Here is a 23,594-nt window from a genome sequence, read left to right as displayed (position 1 = left end):
TAGGTATGTAATTGCATTTTATTGAATAATAATTCAAGGTCAGTTAGTACACATTTAGCAGCAATCTCTTTTTCATTCTTTTAATATATTAAGAGCATTGAGAATTGGCACAAACAATATATTAATGTTGACTATTCTCACACAGTTCAAATCTTTATATGCAATAATACCAATTTCCAACACATTACAGAAAATATAAAAGAAAAATGTTCAATTTGTCATGTCTCACCTTGTGTGGGCCTTGACAAAGCAAAGAAAAAATAAAAGATTGTTATTGTCATTTTTATTTATGCAAATAAGAAATACTGAACGGGGGGGGGGCAAAAAACAGTATGGAACAAAGAAAAGATGAGAAGTGAGACCGACTTGTAATTTTTGTGTGGGTTGGTGAACATCAACCACACTAACATTTAATTAAAAGAAAAAAAGATCTCAAATAAAGATTCTTTTAAAAACTGAATTACTCCGGAGACTGAGACACAGAAAATGTCAAGTAGCCAATCAGTAACACAAAGATCACGATGATAGTTAGGACAGCAATGTGTCATGACGACAGATGTGCATCACCGCATGTTATTTCTAAACCGTGCGTTTCTACAGAAACAGCTATCTGCTAATAACTATTAAATGTAAGACTGACATGTTTTGCACTGTTAAAATGAACTGTAAAATTATAAATCAGTCCTTCTCACACACAACTGTCCACATTTCTTTCCAAGACCAAATAGTCAAAAAAAAAGGCAGAGAGAAGACAGAAACTCGTGAATTAAAACACCACAAATATGCACAAAACAAACAGCACTTTTTACAAAAAAAAAAAAAAAAAAAAAAAAAAAGTTTCTGTACATCGTAACCTACTAAAGTGACAAACTCAATGTAAACGTCAAAAAATAAATGTTTAACTTAAAAAGCCTATTAAATTAAGGCTGTCATTTTGTACAGTCAATAGTATTATACAAATGAAAATTTCAGCTAATTAACAGACTGATTTAAATACATCGTAATTCAAAACCGCTCCCCATCCATGTATAATCATTCAAACTGACAGGAACAGCACTGAGCTCTCTTCCTGTACAGCCCCCTATGAGCTCTCGGTGGTATTGCATGTCGTAATGCAAAACACTGTACTTCAAACTGCAAATCCTTCAACTCCGTACAACTGTGCTGGGAAACACAACTGCCCACATCTGGATTCAGGGCTACATGCAGTTTCAAATTAACTTTGTTCACAGGATCCAATTTAAAATAAAAAAAAAAATGTTTTAATAAATGACCAGAGGATTTTAAGCCAGCATGTTTTCCAAAAGCACCTTTTAAGATTTTCAACAACGAGGGTTGACCATTTCGCCACAGTGAATCATCAGTCAACTCTTAGCGGATGCTATGCTTTGTGTTGTGCTAACCGAGTCTGTTCAACGCTATTACAAACTGATATGGAATATTTGAGTTCGCTAAGTAAGCCACAACAACAGAATGCCAAGAACTGACAAAAAAAAAAAAAAAAAAATCGGATTACTCAAGACAGAGGGATCTTGTTCTTTACTGGCCAACATGTGATTCTGTTTTGTGACCAAAAACAGAAGATGACACCTGCTATCTCATCTACCGCTTGTATAAACGTGAGCAAAATGTGTAACATCACGCGACACGAATGCAGAATTAGCACAAGGGACAGCTTATGGGCGCCGAACGCCTCCAGCCCCAGCTGACAAAAGGGCTATTAACGGCGAGAACGTTTGAGTGCCTGCAGCTTCCAGTAGACATCTGACCTCTTTAATCATGAATATTCACAACAAATCTTGGGCTTGGGACGTTCGGTGACCCGGAATGAGAACCGAACCGCTCTGGGCACCTCTAGAACTCTCCACGGATGCTGTAAATCTATTCATTTAATTGCCCGACTTTTCTGTTCCCGATTCTTGTTGGTCCCATAGTGTGTGTCCTACATGCTAAAAAAAGGAGAATTGGCCTCCGTTATAGAAAACATGAAGCTCTGGTATGGATTCTGTGGTTATAAGAAACAGTGGTGATCATGATCATGTGCAGGCACTGCTTTCTGATCTCATGCTTTTGAACATTAAGGCCTAAAAAGAAAAAGACCCAGACTTACTTGAAACACAAGCATGGGAGTGATAACTGAGAAAATGAATGCATTAAGCCAGACGTCTTAACTTCTTCACCGCATTAAACGTACTAGATAAAAACAGCCTCAGGCGATGCATCTTAGTTTGTGTGTGTATCTGCAGTTGTAAGAACGTATCTGTTAAAGCGAAGAGCACTAATGTTAGTATGGGAAAGCACGTGAATGTTTGTGTGGTCCAGGGATGGATAAGCGCAGTGTGACTCATGGTGATTCAACATTGTTGTTGGCCGCGGTGGTGGTGGTGGTGGTTTTCTTCTTTGTCGGTTTCTTCACTGTCTTGGTGGTCTGCTGGGGATGACAGTAGGATATGGTGGTAAAGAAAAGAGGAAGAGTATTAAAACCTTTTACGGTTATAACAAGATCTTCTCGAGCAACTGGATGAATACAATTCAGTGAAGGCATGGGCTCATGACAGCAAACACTCGAAAGAAAAATATGTATACAGAAAATAAACAGGAATCTCTCATTCTGGTTTACATTCATGCGGGCTGATGTGACAGACTGAAGTCCAGACTGGTGTTCAGACACCAATGTTATGTTATGCTGCAGCCTTAAGGTGAACTTTAGTGAAATTTAGCAGTCCATGGTACAACATGAACCCATTGGAATTTTTTTTTTTAAATTATAAAAATTGCACGTGGAATGCTCACCTTTGCACAAAATTCCCAAATCACATGGAATCCTATTGAAATTATACTGAACCTTGGGCATGACATGCGGGAAACATTTTTTATATTGTTGCCACGAGTGAACAATTCATTCCCACGAATTAATACGCCAGCACAATTTACTAATTCGTCACCTCATTTTAAGTAAATCGTGAGAAACGTGAGAATCGTTGCCACATTTTAGTAGAATCACGAGTGTTTTACTAATCCTTGCTAATTGAGAAAAGGCCACTTGCTGCTGTTATGAATAAAGTATAACAGGACTGTGATGGGGATATAGTATGTTGCCAAAGAGGGTGCAATAGGCCATTCACAAATCATTCAACAAAATAGAATGGATTTTCATAAAACAAAGTAATAAATTAGTAATCCTAAATGGGGATCACTATTTACTTAAATTGAGGGAATGAATTAATAAATTGTGTACATGATGTGCTTAAAACAAGAGATGAATTAGTAAATCGTGCTGACGTTTTAGTAAGATGTGGGAATGAATTGGTGGAATTTGTGGCCATGATATAAATCTTTTTTCCCTGCAAGTCATCTCTGGCGCTCCATATAAAATGTCTGTATTTCACCTGGAAAATTCCCAGAACAACAGTAAATGTGATCGAACCTTTATGGTAAATTGCTTTAAATTATTATTATTTTTTATTATTATTTTATGCATTAAGAGCTTTTAAAAATGCATTATAACTTTTGAACAGAATGAAGATGAGTAAATTTCTCTTGTTTTGCCTAAATATCATATTTTTTCATTTAGTACTGCGCTTCAGAAGCTACAGAAGATACTTACATGTTTTCCAGAAGACAAATTAAGCTAAATTTACCTTGATCTTCAAATTCCAAAAGTTTTCACGCCCCAGCTCTTAATGCATGTTTTTTACTTCAGGAGCATCAGTGAGCATTTGAACTTTCTGTAATAGTTGCATATGAGTCCCTCAGTTGTCCTCAGTGTGGAAAGATGAATCTTAAAATCATAGTCATTGCTGGAAAGGGTTCAAATACACAAAAATGCTGGAAAACCAAAGAATTTGTGTGACCTGAAGGATTTTTCTGAATAACAGCAGGCAGTTTAACTGTTCAGGACAAACAAGGGACTCATGAACAACCATCACTAAACAAAAAAAACGGCTTTGGATCGTTCAGGTAACAGTATTAAGAATGAAGTGTATGTAAACTTTTGAACGGGGTTATTTTTATAAATTCAACTATTTTCTCTTGTGGCCTCTATGTAAACATCTTGTGTGTGAAATATCTTATTCAGGTCAGTACTAAATAAACAATAACATGCATTTTGTATGATCCCTCTTATTTTGGTAAAATAATTAAGATTTTGCAGATTCTGAACGGTGTATGTAAAGTTTTGACTTCAACTGTATATTAGGAAAAGGTAATGGATGATGTTCTAGTTGTTATAAACCTTTCTGCTTTCCTGAATACTGAATCTTCCAGCCACAATCAACAAATGCTAAACAGCCCCAACGGTCACAACAAAACCAAGTATTTTAAAGTGCCCCTATTATGGGTTATGAAAGGTTAATATTTTGGTTTTGGGAGTCCCCAACAAGAGGTTGACATGCATGCAAGGTCAAAAAACACTTTCATTGTCTTATAATATGCATTTATTTTTACCTTATTTGCTCAATGACTCCCAAACGATAAATTTTTCCAAACCCCTCCTTTGCATGACGCTAATCTGCGGTGATTGGTCCGATTGGTCGATTTCATTTAAAGCAGAGTTTGTGAGCACAGTGCTGCTTTATGTACAGCTGTTACCGGGGAAACAAAAAAAAGCGGCACCTAGTGGCAAAGAATGAATCTGCATTTTCATTCAGACCAACGCGAAAAATCGACTGAAGTAGTTTTCCCAGGTCTGCGCGCGCAACAAGTGGGCGGGCAATATGCTAAGATTTCATGTTGACGTCAACATGAAACGGCTTGGGATTCATTTGAAAAATGACTCGTTTAAAAGATTGAGTTGACTTTCTTTTGAGAGACAATGGGCCTCATTCATGAAACATTAGTAAATTCCGAGTAATTTGCACGTAAAACGGACCTTCCTGAAAACTCTCCTCCGTAAACATCCGATTTGATTGTTAAACATGCGTATGTTAATGAATTCCAATCATTCGTAAATAGGGCGCTCGTGCACGCTCATTCACAATTAACAATCCCCACCTATGAGTAAAGCTACGCAAATTTCGTGTCCAGGAACACAGTGGAATATTCTGGTCTACTTTCTCAAGTTGGGCTCCAGTATTTTTCAAATTGCAAAAAACAAAAAAAAAAGACTAATAGGCCATATGGCTAACAATAAATATTCAATAACATGTGTCCACCAAAGCGTTTTTAGCCACCTGAAAAATGACAGGTGCTCTTCTGAAAACGGCCAACTGGTGGCGCTTGAAAACGCTTGAATACAGCGGTTTTCCCATAGACTGTAAAAAAAAAAACGAAAAAAAAAAAAAAACCCTGTCGATTTGGTTGCCATGAAGTGGATTATCCACAGCAGTAACATATTACTAGCATCTCATTTTGAAGAATATTACGCAAAAACAGGCAATATGGTGTCTAAAACTTAAGTCTCTTAATATTAACTTGTTTATTGAACTGTTGTATAAAATCAATATCACATTTGTAATCATGCTGATTTTTGAAGAAAAAAAAAAAAAAAAAAAAAAGGCACTCTTCGTGTGATTTTTAACTATGAAATGATATAAATATAAATTTTCTGCCCCAATATCTTGAATTTTGTTATCTTTCTTAATGCATTTTCATAGACTGAATCATGCAGTGAAAGAACACACTCTAAATGCGCAAGTGCTCTAGTCTAGACTTCATCAGTAATGTATGCGTGCACTCCGTGTTGTTTGGTTTTTGCAAAATACTCGATAATGTCAAATTGCACATCGTTAAAACAACAATTACGATATTAATCGCAGACGATATATATATCGCACACCCCTAGTAACCAGCAATATTAACTTCTCTATTGTTGTTCAGGTGTTGTACAAGTAGGATGATTGGTCTATGTGGTATTTGTCCCGCCCCTCCTCCATCGATTTTACGGCTAGCTAAAAAGTGAAAAAAAACATTTCGTACCAACTAACGTTTTGAAAATACGAACATTTTCATGAATACGAAAATTTACTTCAGAACAGCTTTACGAACGATTTACACAAAAATTAATTCTGCTCGTGTTTCATGAATGAGGCCCAATAACTTTATTCACAGTGCACTTTCAGATTTAAAACTTTGCAGGATGTTTTCATTCACTTAGAGCCGTTACACACTGCATGAAAGCTCATTTTCAAAAATCCATAATAGGGGCACTTTAAATAATACAGTTTGTTCTGAGTGAAAACAAAGCATAGGACACTATCAAGATATCTGTTCATCTTCTCATACTTCTACCCTTGCCGGTTTTTATAACACACTGTAATACTGTACACTTAAAAAGTCAGAGTGGGGGAAGAAACAGCTAATTAATTGTGTACCTCTGTCTTGGCAGCGGCAGGTTTCTTGGCTGCCCTGACGCTTGGTGCACGTTTGGGGGCCTTATCTGCTGCATCTTCATCTGAATGCTCCGTTCTGCTATCTGACTGGTCATCAGAGCGAGAGCTGTGCTGTGATTCGGTGTCAGCCGGTATGGGTGTGGCACGAACTGAAGAAAAATAATAATTAAAGTTTAGACACATTTCTTTCTACTCCGCAACTTGTGCTATACTGGATTTTTTTCCTTCTAGATGTGCAGCTGCCACGAATGTGACATGTTGCTACCTGCTTTGTATTAATTTGAGAAATTATTTGAACAGCCAGATTTTGAGTAGGTCTCTAAAGCTACATTTTCACCACAGCTGAATGTTGCTCAAGTCGTTTTTTTGATTTTTCACCCAATCTGCAGACATTTTCAATTTAGATCGGGCCACTTTGATATATGAAAATACATTGCATATATTTTAAAATGTAAAGCTTTAAAAAAAAAAAAAAAAAATTGGAAGACAAAATAAATTGTCAGATAACAATATTAGGGCTGTCAAAAAACAATGTGTTCATTAATACAACTAAAGCAGCATCTGTTGTTTTATTCTCCCCTTCCTTAAGTAACTATGCCGGTATATTTTTCTCTACATCCTTTGCCTGGCATTACAGTACATAATCACGTTATCTGTGCGCTACTTACAATCTCTGTTGATTTTCCTATTTATTGTCAAAATAAGTGCACAAAAAACCTGGGGAAACAATTCAAACAGAGAGAGCTGATATTGACAGACAGAAACATCATATTTCTAAATACTGCACAATATATTAAAAGCACAGCTAAATATGACATTTATTATAATGGGTTTATTTGAAGATTGTTTTAGGTTCACTTAAATGAAGAGAATGTTTTGTGTTCTGTAAAAGTTTAGGCCTATTAAAATTTTAAAAGTGATCACACATTTTATTGCAACGTTGAATAGTTATATCGACTCATTTTATCCCCAGAAACATTAGTAACAGCATTGTTATTGGTGATACTTTAAACTATCGATTAACAGCACTACAGAAGATCAATAAAGTGATATTAGGAAATTTTGTTGCAATACAATAAAAAGTTTAGATCTTGGCCTGTTTAGACCAGTATCTAATACAAGCCACATTTAGGTCATGTGAATGAAAAATTAATCAACCAAATCAAATACAAGCGTCAAATTTGTCTTGCGGTGTGATCACTGGCTATCTGGTGAATAGACTCTCTCTGGCATTTAAAGCTTGCCAGGCCTCATTCAAAGCCTGAAACACAAAGATGTCTTTAGAAAAGCCTTTTGCTTGTCCATTCACAATGTATCTTTGACGCTCTGTAATTCAATGAAGGAGTTCTGAAGGCTAATAAAATCACTACACATCTCATTACTGAAATGATCACCTCTGTGGAACTCTGTGATTCTACCACAGACTTTCTTTTGTTTGTTGTAAAGCCTCACACGAGGGCCGTGACCTTCAGCGACTTGCGAGTCTTGTGACGTCACTGTATTTGAAGAGGTCAAACTCAGCATTTGTCCTGAACTGCTTAAATGAGCGCTGAAACTCATCCAACAAATTGAAAACAGTGTGCAGTTGCGCATGACAGATCAACCTCTCCTGTCTCTCAGCCAGTAGGCAGCTGAATCACATGCCGGTCACACCAGCATCAGCATTATAAACAGGCCGGGACAATAGACATCTGCAGAGAGGCTTTCAATGACTCCACAAACACACACCCACACCTCATTGACCTGCCTGTGTGTGTTTGAACAGGATGGACCATTATAAATATGAGCTGTATTCAAAGTGATATTTACTTAAGTGATCTGTCACTATAGTTACAGGCTTTAAAGAAGCGGATTTACTTTAGTTCCTTCCCTTTGGTTAATTTTCAATCCCCACTTGTCTATATGTAGAGGATTAGATTTAGGGAGTCACACATGTTAGTAAATACGGTTGTTGAAAGCACTGTGGGAATGTGGCCTATTCAGTTTTATTCCATAAAGTTTGATTCTGTTAGGATGGTAGCCTTAGTGTGCAAGTTACCTGTGCGTGTGACTGTTTTAGCCCGAGGTAGCGTGGCGGCAGTGTGTGTGTCGTCTGCGTTGTCCAGCAGCAGCTCGTCTTCGTTCTGAATCAGAGTCAGATCCTGCATGCTGAAACTGCGCAGCTTCTCTGATAACACACCCTGACCCTGCAGTTCAATAACACAAAAGACTCAAATATTACAATTGCTCAATCTTATTCAAGGCACATCACAATTGCACTGCACTTGTATATGACAATAAAGTTCTTTCCACAGTTTGAATAAAATAAAAATGTGTATTGAACAGTGACCCTGCCCTACATTTAGCAAAATACACGAAGATGTGTCGTTACACAATACGCAACATAAAAAAATAAAAATAAAATCTGCTCTTCACAATAGCACCTTGCGATCGAATAAAGATTTTTTTATGCTGGACCAGTAGGTCAGAACTTTACTTACCCTGAATATATTTCTATTGGCCCCACCACAAAACAAAAGGTTTATTTTATTTTTAGCAATTCTTATTTTTTTTAACTAATGTTCAAAATTTATACTTTAATTAAGGACACATTAAATTGTTCAAAAGTGTCAGTAAAGACATTGATAATGTTACAAAAGATTTATTTTTCAACTTTCTATTTGTCAAATAATCCTCCCCCAAAAATATTAAGCAGCACAACTGCTTTTAACATTGATAAAAATAAGAAATGTGAATATATATCAGCATATTAGAATGATTTCTGAAGGATCATGTGACTCTGAAGATTGGAGTAATGATGCTGAAAATTTAGCTTTGTATCACAGGACTAAATTACATGTTAAAATATATTCAAACAGAAAATAGTTATTTTAAATTGTAAGAATATTTCACAATCTCACTGTTTTTAGTGTTAATTATTCATATTTTAGCTAAATTAATCCCTGATCCACAAATACATACTTCATCTAACACAGTGATTTCACCTTTGTGGCGGCTGTAACTGCTGCAGTGGCGGCAATATTGAGTCCTCTCTTCCCAAACCGCATCATGGTCTCATAACTACGGTCTTTAGCCTGGGTTATGTACTCATCAATTTCCTGTAACACACATATACATCATGCATGACAACTCTCTGATTGGTGGAGTGTTCAGGAAACCTGTTTGAAAATTTTTGCAAACCGGTTTGAAGATGCCAAAAATGTAGTTTAAATTTATGGGACAAAAAGAAAAACTAAATGGGTAATCTTTACCAATAGTTTGATGACATTCAGTGGGGTAAGTTGTATCAGTACCTTTTCTTTATTGGAGAGCGTGGGGTGCACAAACTTGCGGTACAGCACACTGGAGCCTTTGGTGTACGGGGACAACAGCCAGATAACAAAGGCAATCTTCAGCTCAAAATAAAACGGAAACCTGGAAAACGGGATGGTCAACATTTAACAATGAATACAATAAAAGTTACATTAAATTAATAATAGGGATTAAGATGGTCAATACACCACTACACATTAAAAATGTGAAAAATCTAATGTATACAGCATGATAGCAAATATCTCTGAAATAACCTAAAAACATTATTAACAATTGACTGACCAAGAGAGAAGCATATCTGTGATCGTCTCTGCTGTCGTAAATAACGCAAACACTATCCAGTACATCATCCATTTCACCTGAGGATAGAAACACACACAGATGTTATAATCAAGCACGTGTGTGCATGACATCAACACGCATCAGGTCACATGTTCTTGCTGAATATAGCCTTGTGTTTTTGCATGACTGCCTTAAGAAAAACACTACACTGCCAGTTATGTCTCCATCTGTACTGCCAATTAGATTAATATCCAACTGGGTTATTATCATAGGACACATCACTATGGTCATCCAAAACTCCTTTTGCATTTATAAATTCATCTCCACAAGACAATAGAAGAATACAAGGTTATACAAATGTCCAAATTGTCTTTACTAAACATCTCTAAATGAATGGAAGGCAGTGCTCTTTGTAATACAGATGAGAGAGATGCTAATAATTGTGTCTGAGGGAGCAAACTGCTGCCCTAGTGGTTTCCATAGCAACCAGTAACCTGAGACTCCAAGATAACACGCATATACACACACACACACACACACACACACGGGTGCATCTCAGAAAATTAGAATATGGGGGAAAAAGTAAACGTAAAAAAGTTACACACTTCAAAAAAAAAAGTTGTTTTAATTTTGATGATTAGAGCTTAGAGCATGAAAGTCAAAAATCAGTCTCTCAAAATATTAGAATATTTACAATAAGTTTCAATAAATGGCCATCCCTACAGTATAAACTCTGGGTATCTCTTGTTCTTTGAAACCACAATAATGGGGAAGACTGCTGACTTGGCAATGGTCCAGAAGACGATCATTGACACCCTCCACAAAGAGGGTAAGTCACAGAGGGCCATTACTGAAAGACGTGGCTGTTCAAGGAGTGCTGTATCAAAGTATATTAAATGCAAAGTTGACTGGAAGGAAGAAATTGGGTAGGAAAATGTGGACAAGCAACAGGGATGACCGCAAGCTTGATAATACTGTCAGGCAAAGCTGATTCAAACACTTGGGAGAGCTTCACAAGGAGTGGACTGAAGCTGGAGTCAGTGCATCAAGAGTCACCAAGCTCAGACGTCTTCAGGAAAAGGGCTACCAAGCCACTTCTGAAACAGAAACATCATCAGAAGCATCTTACCTGGGCTAAGGAGAAAAAGAACTGGACTGTTGCTCAGTGGTCCAAAGGCTTCTTTTCAGATAAAAGTAAATTTTGCTTTTCATTTGGAAATCAAGGTCTGGAGTGTGGAGCTGCTTGAAGTCCAGTGTGAAGTTTCCGGAGTCAGTGATGATTTGGGCTGCCGGTCTGCTGGTGTTGGTCCATTGTGTTTTATCAAGTCCAAAGTCTACCAGGAGATTTTAGAGCACTTTATGCATCCATCTGCTGACAAGCTTTATGGAGATGCTAATTTCCTTTTCCAGCAAGACTTTAGCACCTGCCCACAGTGCCAAAACCACTTCCAAGTGCTTTGCTGACCATGATATTACCTTGCTTGATTGGCCAGCAAACATGCCTGACCTGAACCCCATATGGAATCTATGGGATATTTTCAAGAGAAAGATGAGAAACAGTCAATCCAACAATACAGACGAGCTGAAGGCTCAATAGTGCCACAGCAATGCCACAGGCTGATCGCTTCCATGCCATTCCTCTCTGATGCTGGAATTTTTGTGCTAAAGGAGCCCTGACCAAGTATTGAGTGCATAAATGAACATACTTTAAAAAACTTGAAACTTTTCTGTTTTGCAAATCCTTTTTTTGATTGATCTTAGGAAATATTCTAATGTTTTGAGATACTAATTTTTGACTTTCATGAGCTGTAAGCATTAATCTTCAAAATTAAAAAAAATTAAAAAAAAACGAAGAGAGGAAATAGAGCGAATCAATAAATGATGAATAATTATCATGTAACCCATAAAAAAGTAACTGTAGTCTGATTAAGAGTATTTTAAAATGTAACTTACTCTAATTACAAGTACTTCATTTTTGGAATCTGATTACGTAATCCAGATTACATGTATTATGTTGAGCCCATACAATCTGACTTTGCTGCAGTTGGAATTGACATGCTGGTTCATTTCGCCAGAGGAGAACTGAGAGGAGAACTGAATTACTGTTGCCTTTCTATCATCTCTAACCAGTCTGCCCATTCTCCTCTGACCTCTGACATCAACAAAGCATTTTCGTCCACACAACTGCCGCTCACTGGATATTTTCTCTTTTTCGGACCATTCTCTGTAAACCCTAGAGATGGTTGTGTGTGAAAATCCCAGTAGATCAGCAGTTTTTGAAATACTCAGACCAGCCCATCTGTCATAAGTCATGGCCAAAAGTATCGGCACCCTTGCATTTCTGTCAGAAAATGCAACACTTCTCTCAGAAAATAGTTTCAATTGCAAATGTATGGGTATTCACATGCTTATTGTTTTTGTTTGCACTGCAACAACACACAAAAAAAAAAAACAGAAGAAAAGTCAAACTTGATAAAAATTTCACACAGAACTCAAAAATGGAATGGACAAAATTATTGGCACCATGTCAAAATTGTAAGAAATAATTGCTTTTGAAGCCTGTGATGCTCCTGTAATTTGTATTTAGACACACCTGTGGCAAGTAACAGGTGTGGGCAACATAGTAATCACACTTGCAACCAGTTAAAATGGAGAAAAGTTGACTCAACCTTTGTGTTGTGTGTCACACTGAGCATGGAGAAAAGAAAAGAAGTGTAAAGAGTGGATTTGAGAGAAAAAATTGTGGAAAAACATGGACAATCTCAAGGCTACAAGTCCATCGCCAGAGATCTTAATGTTCCTGTGTCCACTGCAATATCATCAATAGGTTTACAGCCCATGGCACTGTAGCTAACCTCCCTGGATGTGGACGGAAGAGCAAAATTAAATGAAAAATTTATTAATTCGAACAAAGATTGTTCGAATGGTGGATAAAGAACCCTGATTAACTTCTAAACAAATTCAAGCTGATCTGCAGACACAGGGTACAACAGTGTCAGCTTGCGCTATCCGTCGCCATCTGAATGAAAAGGGATGCTATGGTAGGGGACCCAGGAGGACACCACTGTTGACACAAAGGCATAAAAAAGCAAGACTGGAGTTTGCCAAAACTTGTGACAAAACCAGAATCCTTCTGGGAGAACATACTGTGGAACGATGAGAAAAGTAGAGCTTTTTGGTAAAGGACATCATGGCACCGTTTACAGAAAAAGAAACTAGGCCTTCAAAGAAAAGAACAGTCCCTACAGTCAAACATGGTGGAGGTTCAAAGATGCTTTGGGGTTGCTTTGCTGCTTCTGGCACTGGATGCCTTGACTGTGTGAATGGTATCATGAAATCTGATGATTACCAAAGAATTTTGGGGGCGCAACGTAGTGGCCAGTGTCAGAAAGCTGCGTCTCCACCAGAGGTCATGGGTCTTCCAGCAGGACAATAACCCGAAACACACTTCAAAAAGCACTCAGAAATGGTTACAAACAAAGCGCTGGAGAGTTCTGAAATGGCCAGCAATGACTACAGATCTAAATACCATAGAACACCTGTGGAGAGATCTTAAAACAGCAGTTGGGAGAAGGCATCCTTCAAATCTGAATGACCTAGAGCAGTTTGCAAAAGAAGAGTGGTCCAAAATTCCAGTAGAGAGGTGTAAGAAACTCATTCATGGTTACAGGAAGCGACTGATTTCAGTATTTTTTTCCAAAGGGGGTGCTACCAAATATTAAGTTAGGGATGCCAATAATTTTGTCCAGTGCATTTTTTGGGTTCTGTGTGGAATTGTATCAGATTTGACCTTCTCTTCTGTTTTTGTGTTGTTCCAATGCAAAAAAAAAAATAAACAAGGGTGCCGACATTTTTGGCCATGACTGTATAAGTGCATGCATGCGCATATATATATATATATATATATATATATATATATATATATATATATATATATATGGCCAAAAATATCAGCACCCTTGGTAAATATTATCAAAGGCGGCTGTGAAAATTAATCTGCATTACTAATCCTTTTGATCTTTTATTTTAAAAATTCACAAAAATCTAACCTTTCATTGGATAAGAATTTAAAATGGGGGGGGGGGATATCATTATGAAATAAATGTTTTTCTCAAATACACATTGGACACAATTATTGGCACCCCTAGAAATTCTAATGAGTAAAATATCTCTGAAGTATATTCCCATTCATATTCACAATTTTGAGCACTCCAGGGTGATTATGAACATGAAATTATCCAGCCATGGCTTCCTGTTTCACAGAAATATAAATAGGAGGGAAAACAAAGCCCAATTCCCTTAATCATCCATCACAATGAGAAAAACCAAAGAATATATTTCTGATGTGTAGCAAAAGATAAATGAGCTTCACAAATTAGTGAAGTGGCTTTAAGAAAAGAGCTAGAACAGTGAAAATTCCCATTTCCACCATCAGGGCAATAATCAAGACTTCCCAATCAACATAAAATGTTACGAATCTGCCTGGAAGAGGACGTGTGTCTATATCGTCCTAATGCACGGTGAGAAGGAGAGTTTGAATGGCTAAAGACTCTCCAAGGACCACAACTGGAGAACTGCAGAAAATAGTTGAGTCTCGGGGTCAGAAAACCTTAAAAAAAAAAATTAAAAAAAAAAAGTCAAACAGCACCTACATCACCACATGTTGTTTGGGAGGGTTTCAAGAAAAATTCTCATCACTCATCCCAAAACAAACTCCAGCATATTCAGTTATCAGACACGACTGTAACTTCAAATGGGACTGGCTTCTATGGTCAGATGAAACTTTAAAAAAAAAGAGCTTTTTAGCAGCAAACACTCAAGATGGGTTTGGTGAACTCAGGGATAAAAAGTACCCCATGTGTACAATGAAATATTCTGCTGTGTTTTTGATGTTGTGCACCTATATTTCTGCTGGAGGTCCTGGACATCTTGTTTAGACACATGGCATCATGGATTCTATCAAATATCAACAGATCAAAAAAAAAAGTGGCTGACTCTGTTAGAAATCTTATTATGGGCCATGTTTGGATCTTCCAAACGGACAATAATCCAAACACGAACCTCAAAAACACCACAAAAATGGGTGACTGAGCACAAAACCAAGCTTCTGCTGGCCATTTCAGTCCTCTGACCTGAACCCTGTATAAAATGAGGGAGGTGAACTGAAGAGAAAAAGCACCGTCATGGAGCTGGGAACCTAAAGGATCTGGAGTGATTCTGGATGAAGGAATGGTCTCTGATCTCTTGTCAGGTGGTCTCTAACCTCATCAGGCATTATAGGAGAAAATTTAGAGCTGTTAAACTGGAAAATGGAGGTTTCAAAAAGTATTGAATAAAAGGGTGCCGTTAATTGTGGCCAATGTGTATTTGAGAAAAAACATTTATTTCATAATGATATTTCCCCCCCATTTTAAATTCTTATTATCCAATGAAAGGTTAGATGTTTGTGATTTTTTTTAATAAAAGATCAAAAGGAGTAACAATGCAGATTAATATTCACAGCCTTCTTTGATCATATTTACCAAAGGTGCCGATATTTTTGGCCACGACTAATATATATATATAGTTTTATGTTGCTGCCTTATGTTAAACTGCTTTAGATTACTTTTTTTTTCCACATCAATCTACACTCGAATACACTATAATGGTAAAGCAAAAAAAAAAAATCTTTGCAAATTTATAAAAAGAATTAAAAAAAAAAAAAAACTTTAACGATTCCATTGCATAAGCACTCATACCCTTATCTGGGACATTTGGAATTAAGTTCAGGAAAATTCATATTGCTTGTAGGTGTTACTAGACTTTGAGTGAAGGTAACCTGTGGCAAATTCAATTGAATGGGTATGATGTGGAAAGGCACACACACATCTTAATAAAAGGTCCAACAGCTGATAATGCATAGCAGAGCAAAAACCAAGCCCTGGGGTCAAAAGAACGGTCTGTACAGCTAAGAAACCGGTTTGCATCAAGCCACACATCTGGGGAAGAGTTCAGAAACAATTCTGCTTCATGTACTCTCTGTTACCCTTAATGGAAGAAGATTCTTCTTAGAGCTGGCATCCTGACCAAACGGAGCAATTGAAAGTGACGTGACATGTGACCAAGTATGGTTACCTACACTCGGAATTTGTGCTCTGAATTTAACCCATCCAAAGTGCACACACATAGCAGTGAACGCACACACACCGTGAACACACACCCGGAGCAGTGGGCAGCCATTTATGCTGCGGCACGCAGGGAGCAGTTGGGGGTTCGGTGCCTTGCTCAAGGGCCACGACTCCCCCCAAGATGGAGAACGGCTTTGGTTAGAGTGGTGACGAAGAACCTGATGGTCACTCTAGTTGAGCTCCATGATCATATGTGGAGATATGTGGAGAAATCTACAGAAGGACAAACATCACTGCAACACTCCACCGATCTGGGCTTTAGGGCTGTGTGGCAAGACTCAATCCTCTCCTCAGTGAAGACAAAAGAAAACACATTTGGAATTTACAAAAAAAAGCACCTAAAGGACCCTCAGACTCTGAGAAACAAGATTCTCTGGTCTGATGAAACTCAATTCTAAGCATCATGTTTGAAGGGAACCAGCTCTGCTCATCACCTGCAGAGTACCATCCCAAAAGTAAAGTCTGCTGGTAGCAGCCTCATGTTGTGGGGCTGTTTTTCAGCAGCAGGGACTGAGGGACTCATGAGAATAGAAGAAAAGCTCAATGCACCAAAATATTGAGATGGCCTTAATGAAAACCAGACCAGAGCTAAATATTTAGTTAAGGGTATGAGTAGTTATGCAATGTACTTAGAGTTTTAAATGTTTTAATAAATTTACGAAGTTGTGACAATTCTGTTTTTGCTTTGTCAATATGGTGTATGGAGTGTAGATTGATGTGGGGGAAAAAAGTAATTTAAAGCAGTTTAACATAAGGCAGCAACATAAAATGTGGAAAAAAACCAAGGGGTATGAATACTTTCGCAAGGCACTAATATATATATAAAAATAAAGAGTTCATTTGCAAAAACCGATAACTTCATTTTTTTTGTTTTTTCCAGAAATCACGTTTTTTTTTAGTGCGCATTCCAAGTAATATAAATCAAACTGCAGTTGGGTTGTTTTGATTAAGTAATAATAACTAAACAAATACAGGCAATATACAAAATTAAAGTTCTTTGAAAGTATGTTTTACAGCAAAAGCAGATAACTCCACATTTCAATTTTTAGAGTTTTAAAAACACTTGTTTAATCTTTGTAATCTCCACAGATGACAATGTAGATGCCTGACAAACGTTGTTGTTGTTGTGATCATAGTGTATGGATGTGACATGGAGCTTTTCCCTCACCATTGTAACGTGCTGCTTTTTCAAGGTTCCATGAAAATGTTTCAGCTTTTGTTTTCCTTTTTCGCCCTGAAGATGATATCACAGGTTTATCAAGTTCGTCGAAATTATCCATCCTCGATCACTTTTAGTCAGCTTTGACGAAACTCCTCTCAGCTAGCACGTCTTTTCAAAGAGAAAGTAGCCTTATCACCTGACCTGAATACAGTGTGCTGATTCGCTAAAATGGACTTATTGGCTTCTGTTCAAAAACAACAAGGGTGCTTGTTGGCTTCTGCAGTAAAATGTGAACTCGCGATGCCTTGAAAGTGGAAAATACAGGCTTTTTTGACAAAATGTGTTAAGGGTTGATCAGTTTTTGCAAATGAACTCTTCATATAAGTGCCGTAGAAAGGTTTTTGCCCCCTTCCTGTTTTTTTTGTTTTGTTTTTTTGCATGTCACACTCAAAAGATTCAGATCAAACTAATTTTCATATTACACAAAGATAATGCAATAAATACAAAATGCAGTTTTTAAATGATTATTTCATTTATTAAGGGAAAAGAGCTCTCCAAACCTGCCTGGCCCTGCATGAAAATTCCCCCCCTCCTGTTAAATCATGAAAGAACTGTGATTAACCACATTATTTTAGAAAGCGGAGATAAAATTCACTAGCCAAAAACAGGCCTGATTACTGCCAGACCTGTTGAATCAAGAAATCATTTAAATAGAACCTGTCTGACAAAGTAAAGCATGCTTAAAGAGCAACACATCATGCCGCAATCCAAAGAAATTCAAGAACAGATGAGAAACAAAATAGTTGACATGTATCAGTCTGGAAAGGGTTATAAAGCCATTTCTAAAGCTTTGGGACTCCAGCGAACCATGGTCAGAGCCATTATCCACAAATGGAGAAAGCTAGGAACAGTGGTGAACCTTGCCAGGAGTGGTCGGTCTACCAAAATTACTTCAAGAGCGCAATGACAACTCATCCAGGAGGTCATAAAAGAACCCAGAACAAAAGAACTGCAGGCCCCGCTTGCCTCAATTAAGGTCAGTGTTCATGATTCAACAATAAGAAAGAGACTGGGCAAAAACGGCATCCATGGGAGAATTCCAAGGCAAAAGCCACTGCTGACCAAACGCCCCCCCCCCCCCCCCCCCCCCAAAAAAAATATCTTGATTATCCCCAAGACTTTTGGGCAAATATTACTTAAATCCTTAATTACTTAAATAGGACTTAAATCCGATTGAGATGCTGTGGCATGACCTTAAACAGTCCATTCATGCTCGAAAACCCTCCACTGTGGCTGAATTAAAACAATTCTGCAAAGAAGAGTGCGCCAAAATTTCTCCACAGCGATGTGAAATACTCACTGCCAGTTATTACAAATGCTTGATTGCAGTTGTTGCTGCAAAGAGTGCCACAACCAGTTATTAGATTAAGGGGGCAATTACTTTTATTAAAAATGAAATTTTTAGTGCTGTTTTGTACCCTATTCACGGGAAGTAAATACACTGTATTAATGAGTGAATTGTGTTGGTCTATCGTAAATTATTTAAAGATACACATATGGCTTGACATTAACACCCGTCAACCCGCCAAATGCGGGTGGATTTCAGCTGTGGCGGGTAACACGGTCACTCCCACTAGCCACTCTGGCGGGTTGAATTATACAGTAACAGAGCTCGACATTAATGCTTGTCTGGGACAAGTAGATTTTTTGAAGGGGCAAGTGAAAGAAGATAATTTCACTTGCCTGACCGGAGGACAACTAATCTGATTAAAACATCTAATTGCACCGAAATTTTGGCGAGAATGGTTCTGATTTTATTAAATTCGGTGTAAACGGCGATTGACAATGGATAATCAGTAACAAGAGAATCTGGTGGAGAAATCAAAACAAATGAACGCAACTGCACGGTTGGGGAAAAATGCCCTTTAAATAGGTCAAAAATGAAATCAATTTAAATATTTTTTTGTATGCAGTATTAAGTCATATAAAACGCAATTTCACAAAAATCACAAAATTGTGGCCAGTGAAAATGCTGAGTGGCTAGTAAATTTGGAAAACCACTAGCCACAGTGGCCGGTGAGCAAAAAGTTAATGTCAAGCCCTGTGTGTGTGTGTAAGATTTTGTTTATTAATTGCCATTAACCGGACATTAAGAGGAATGCATTCAATTCTGCTGACTATAATATTGTAAGAGTCAAATATCAGGCTAATTTAAGCCACACTGAAATACTCACATACTCCTTGACGTTTTTCGTCTTCACAGCCTTATAAGAGGAATAGGCTGGATAGAGGGTCCCGAAGGCCAGGCTGCAGAGAGAAAAGACTCTTATTAAACACACAACCAAGCTCATCTTACCATCACACCAGCTCACTTCAGCATCTACAATTTCACTTGCACCATTACCTCAAGCTAAAGTACACAATCATGACACTTCAGAGGCTGCTATTTACAGTAAGTGTTAAAGGTAGGATAGACATCACCGGTTCATTCAAATCCAACCAGAACAGAAATAAATCAGGTTATGAATCACACATCCAATATACTGGTGGCTGATCAAAATATTCAGAGCTGTACTTTAGTGAAAAGCCCATAAAACATATCCCAGTCAACACTAGCTTTACTGTACACACACAATCATGCCTGATGATGTTACTGAAAGCAAACACTCGGAATCTGAGAGCCATTAAAAGTGAATCATTTATGAAAGGGAGTCGGAGCGCACAGAGACGGATGCACACACAAAGGGACCGGATTAAACGCAGATGCAGCATGCACTCGGACACATGCTCTCGTTCACTCACGCTCCCACACACACAAACATGCCGTTTAGTGCTGATGTGACAAAAGCTGAACGTTCTGCAATGGCAGATCCACAGGACGTCAGGATACGGGACAGACCACACCTACCCACTGAAAGCACTGCAGACAGCTGGCATGAGTGTCCCAATAACTGTGTTCTGTGGCTATAGACACTACAGGCAAAACCATAGTTTTTTTTCTTGGACTGCTCAATTTAGAGATTTTGACCTATTTGGCTTTCCATAAAATATTTTGTTTGAGACTAGTGGGGGAAAAACCATCGAAAATGGTTACTTTTTTCCCCAAAAAATATCTATTTGCACCTGTAGATTTCAATTACAAATACATGTTTAAAGGCCAGTTTCTTAAAAGGAGCGTTTTCTCATACGAGACGACAAAAATCTCCACTTCAGCAGCGCTTGCATACACCAAATTTATAGTTTTATTCCTATCGATATTTTGAAGGTTTTTACAGAGGAGGTTGTTTGTATACAATTTGCCTCATTTTATAAAAATGGATTTTCTGGCTGATTTATGGAGAGCTGAAATTAGATCCAAGATGCCCTCAGTAAAAATCTCTAATACAGTATGTCGACAAAATAAACGAGAATTTTGTATGTGGCTTTATTTTATGTTCAAATTTGTCTTCTGGAATGTTTGCAAATTAGATGCTTCATTTGCATATCTAAATACACCATTTCAGGAAACTCGTAATACAAAAACAGTTTGCAATTCTTAATTAATAAAGACAATGGGAAAGTAGCGATATCTATTTGTTGCATTTTTTTTACCCTATTCACCTGGGGTGTCTTGCCCTTAAAACATGGTACTTAGGGTGCATTATATTCAGTAAATGCATATGTTCATATGTGCACCGTGTGTAATGCATAATGAAGACAGCGTGTGGCAGACCACATGCCCTCTGTCCCATTTGTTAGCCTGACTCCCATAATGCATCTGCACGCCACAGTAAAAGCATTCCATGAGATTCAGCAAAACCACGATAATGATACCTGATGTTTGTTTCTAATGGCCTAGATCCAGGCCAACAAAGTCATAACAACAAATTTGACCTCTCCCATTTGTGCCCAAGCAGAATAATATGACCTGCACATGCATTGTGGAGCGAAGCCTGAGCGTTTGATGTAATCAATGAATCGGGAAGTTAGTAATCCGAGTTGGCAGACTGGGTCTGATCCAATGCGAATCAAAGTCACCTGACTGTAAATCCCACTAGGAACCCATCTGAGACCCAAACATTACAAATGTGTGAGTCATATGGACCAGATTGGCCTCCTTTACATTACCAGCAAGGAAAAATCACATAGGTAGGTAGGCCTTCTTACAGAAAAACCCTCATCAACTAATCTCAGAAGTCACTGGTTGCAGTTAGTAAATTAAAAATGGACATTTAAAAGTATGATGACATCAGCATATAGAGGAGATGATGTGATGGGTGCGATATACACAACAGCTGTTACGTTTAAAACCTGCCAATATGTTTTTAAGCCAAAACCACATTGCTTATTCTCTATTGACGTGTTTGGTACATTAAGGCACAATATCATACATGGGGCATATGGCCTTAATCGTGCACAGAACAAGCAGCACACATGATGAACCCTCGTCTGGATTAAGTCATCGCTTTTTTAACCATTTATATAATTTATAAGAGTAGCCGAATTCATTTAAATCCCTCTAAATATTAATAATAAAGCATTTTAATAAAAAAATAGCAGAAATATCTTCTATTTCCATTGAGAAGAGCCATGTATCCGCAGCAACACAAACACAAACACAACACGCGCGCGGCGCATAAACACTCACACCACCAGCCGCGAAATGATCCACGACACCATCTTGATCTCTGCGAGGACTTTTCCTTATTTTAGTCGATTATTCAACATCTCCATTCCGAGCTCAGGAGTGATGCTGATTATCAGAGGAATCCCTGCGGATCTTGTGCGTCTGTGTCTCTGTGTAGCTGTGAGGATGACGGCGAGCCGCTGCATATGCGCTCTGTCAGCCCGCGTCTCTTAAAGGGACAGCGACACCTTTGCACCTGCTCCGGTTATTAAAAAATAAAAAAAATATTTATGTTTCATTGCTGCGCTCACAAATATTTAATATGGTACCCATAACACTATTGTTGTACATACTTATTATTACTACTGTAAAGTTTGCACCAAATCTTTTGAAAGAGGCTAGGTCAATTTCAATAGTTTTCATTTGAAGCTCAAATTATGGAGGCCTATTTATCTTATATTTTACTATAATATGTCTGGCCTGCTGACCTTTAAAGCTGTATTTGTGTGAATTTTTGGGTTTACATTAATCAATGTTATATACTGCAGAAACTACAATCAAGCAAATGCTTTAATAAATACATTGTCAGCTCAAAAGGCTACACGACATTTGTGTTTCTGTACATTGATAGCACATAATACTTTTCTGTGTACAAATACTAACTGATGTTGACTGGGTGTTATTACAGCCTGCAAAAAATCAATTGTATAATATATATTACAAATTTTAATATTGTAATACTGCAATGCAAAAATAATACGCAGAATAAACTGTTAGTCAAGACAACGTATGCTTCTGAGTTACTGTCAGGGTAAATGAAAATGTGCTGTCATAGACTAGCCTATTACAAAAATAGTTATATCATTTATATTAATAGCCATTTACTTTATAATAATGCTCTCTGGAATCACACAAACATAAAACAAAGAAACAAAAACAGAAAATTATATATATATATATATATATATATATATATATATATATATATATATATAGTATCTCACAGAAGTGAGTACACCCCTCACATTTTTGTAAATATTTTATTTCTTTTTATATTTTATTCTTTTTATATTTTATATCTTTTCATGTGACAACACTGAAGAAATGACACTTTGCTACAATGTAAAGTAGTGAGTGTACAGCTTGTATAACAGTGTAAATTTGTTATCCCCTCAAAATAACACACAGCCATTAATGTCTAAACCGCTGACCACAAAAGTGAATACACCCCTAAGTGAAAATGTCCAAATTGGGCCCAATTAGCCATTTTCTCTCCCCGGTGTCATGTGACTCGTAAGTGTTACAAGGTCTCAGGTGTGAATGAGGAGCAGGTGTGTTAAATTTGGTGTTATCGCTCTCACTCTCTCATACTGGTCACTGGAACATGGCACCTCATGGCAAAGAACTCTCTGAGGATCTGAAAAAAAGAATTGTTGCTCTACATAAAGATGGCGTAGGCTATAAGAAGATTGCCAAGACCCTGAAACTGAGCTGCAGCACGTGGCCAAGACCATACAGCAGTTTAACAGGACAGGTTCCACTCAGAACAGGCCTCACCATTGTCAACCAAAGAAGTTGAGTGCACGTGCTCAGCGTCATATCCAGAGGTTGTGTTTGGGAAATAGACATATGAGTGCTGCCAGCATTGCTGCAGAGGTTGAAGGGGTGGGGGGTCAGCCTGTCAGTGCTCAGACCATACGCCGAACACTGCATCAAATTGATCTGCATGGCTGTCG

At 37.7% G+C, this 23,594-nt stretch overlaps 1 protein-coding gene across 1 annotated transcript; it reads right to left on the bottom strand.

Moving 5' to 3' along the window:
• On the bottom strand, nucleotides 1–22,086 carry LOC306883329 (receptor expression-enhancing protein 2). Its single transcript, XM_079438511.1, has 8 exons — nucleotides 21,880–22,086; nucleotides 19,487–19,559; nucleotides 9,924–10,000; nucleotides 9,623–9,743; nucleotides 9,314–9,427; nucleotides 8,368–8,515; nucleotides 6,312–6,478; nucleotides 1–2,431 (listed from the first exon to the last, which is right to left on the bottom strand). The coding sequence occupies exons 1-8, from the start codon at nucleotides 21,909–21,911 to the stop codon at nucleotides 2,345–2,347; spliced, it is 819 nt and encodes a 272-aa protein (XP_079294637.1). The 5' UTR covers nucleotides 21,912–22,086; the 3' UTR covers nucleotides 1–2,344.
• Between the last annotated feature and the right edge of the window lie 1,508 nt (nucleotides 22,087–23,594).

Source organism: Barbus barbus, assembly GCF_936440315.1.
Source record: "Barbus barbus genome assembly, chromosome: 17".
In the NCBI taxonomy this organism is placed as follows: domain Eukaryota; kingdom Metazoa; phylum Chordata; class Actinopteri; order Cypriniformes; family Cyprinidae; genus Barbus; species Barbus barbus.
The sequence above is the reverse complement of the archived record's forward strand: the minus strand, read 5'-3'. Positions and strand labels throughout refer to the sequence as shown.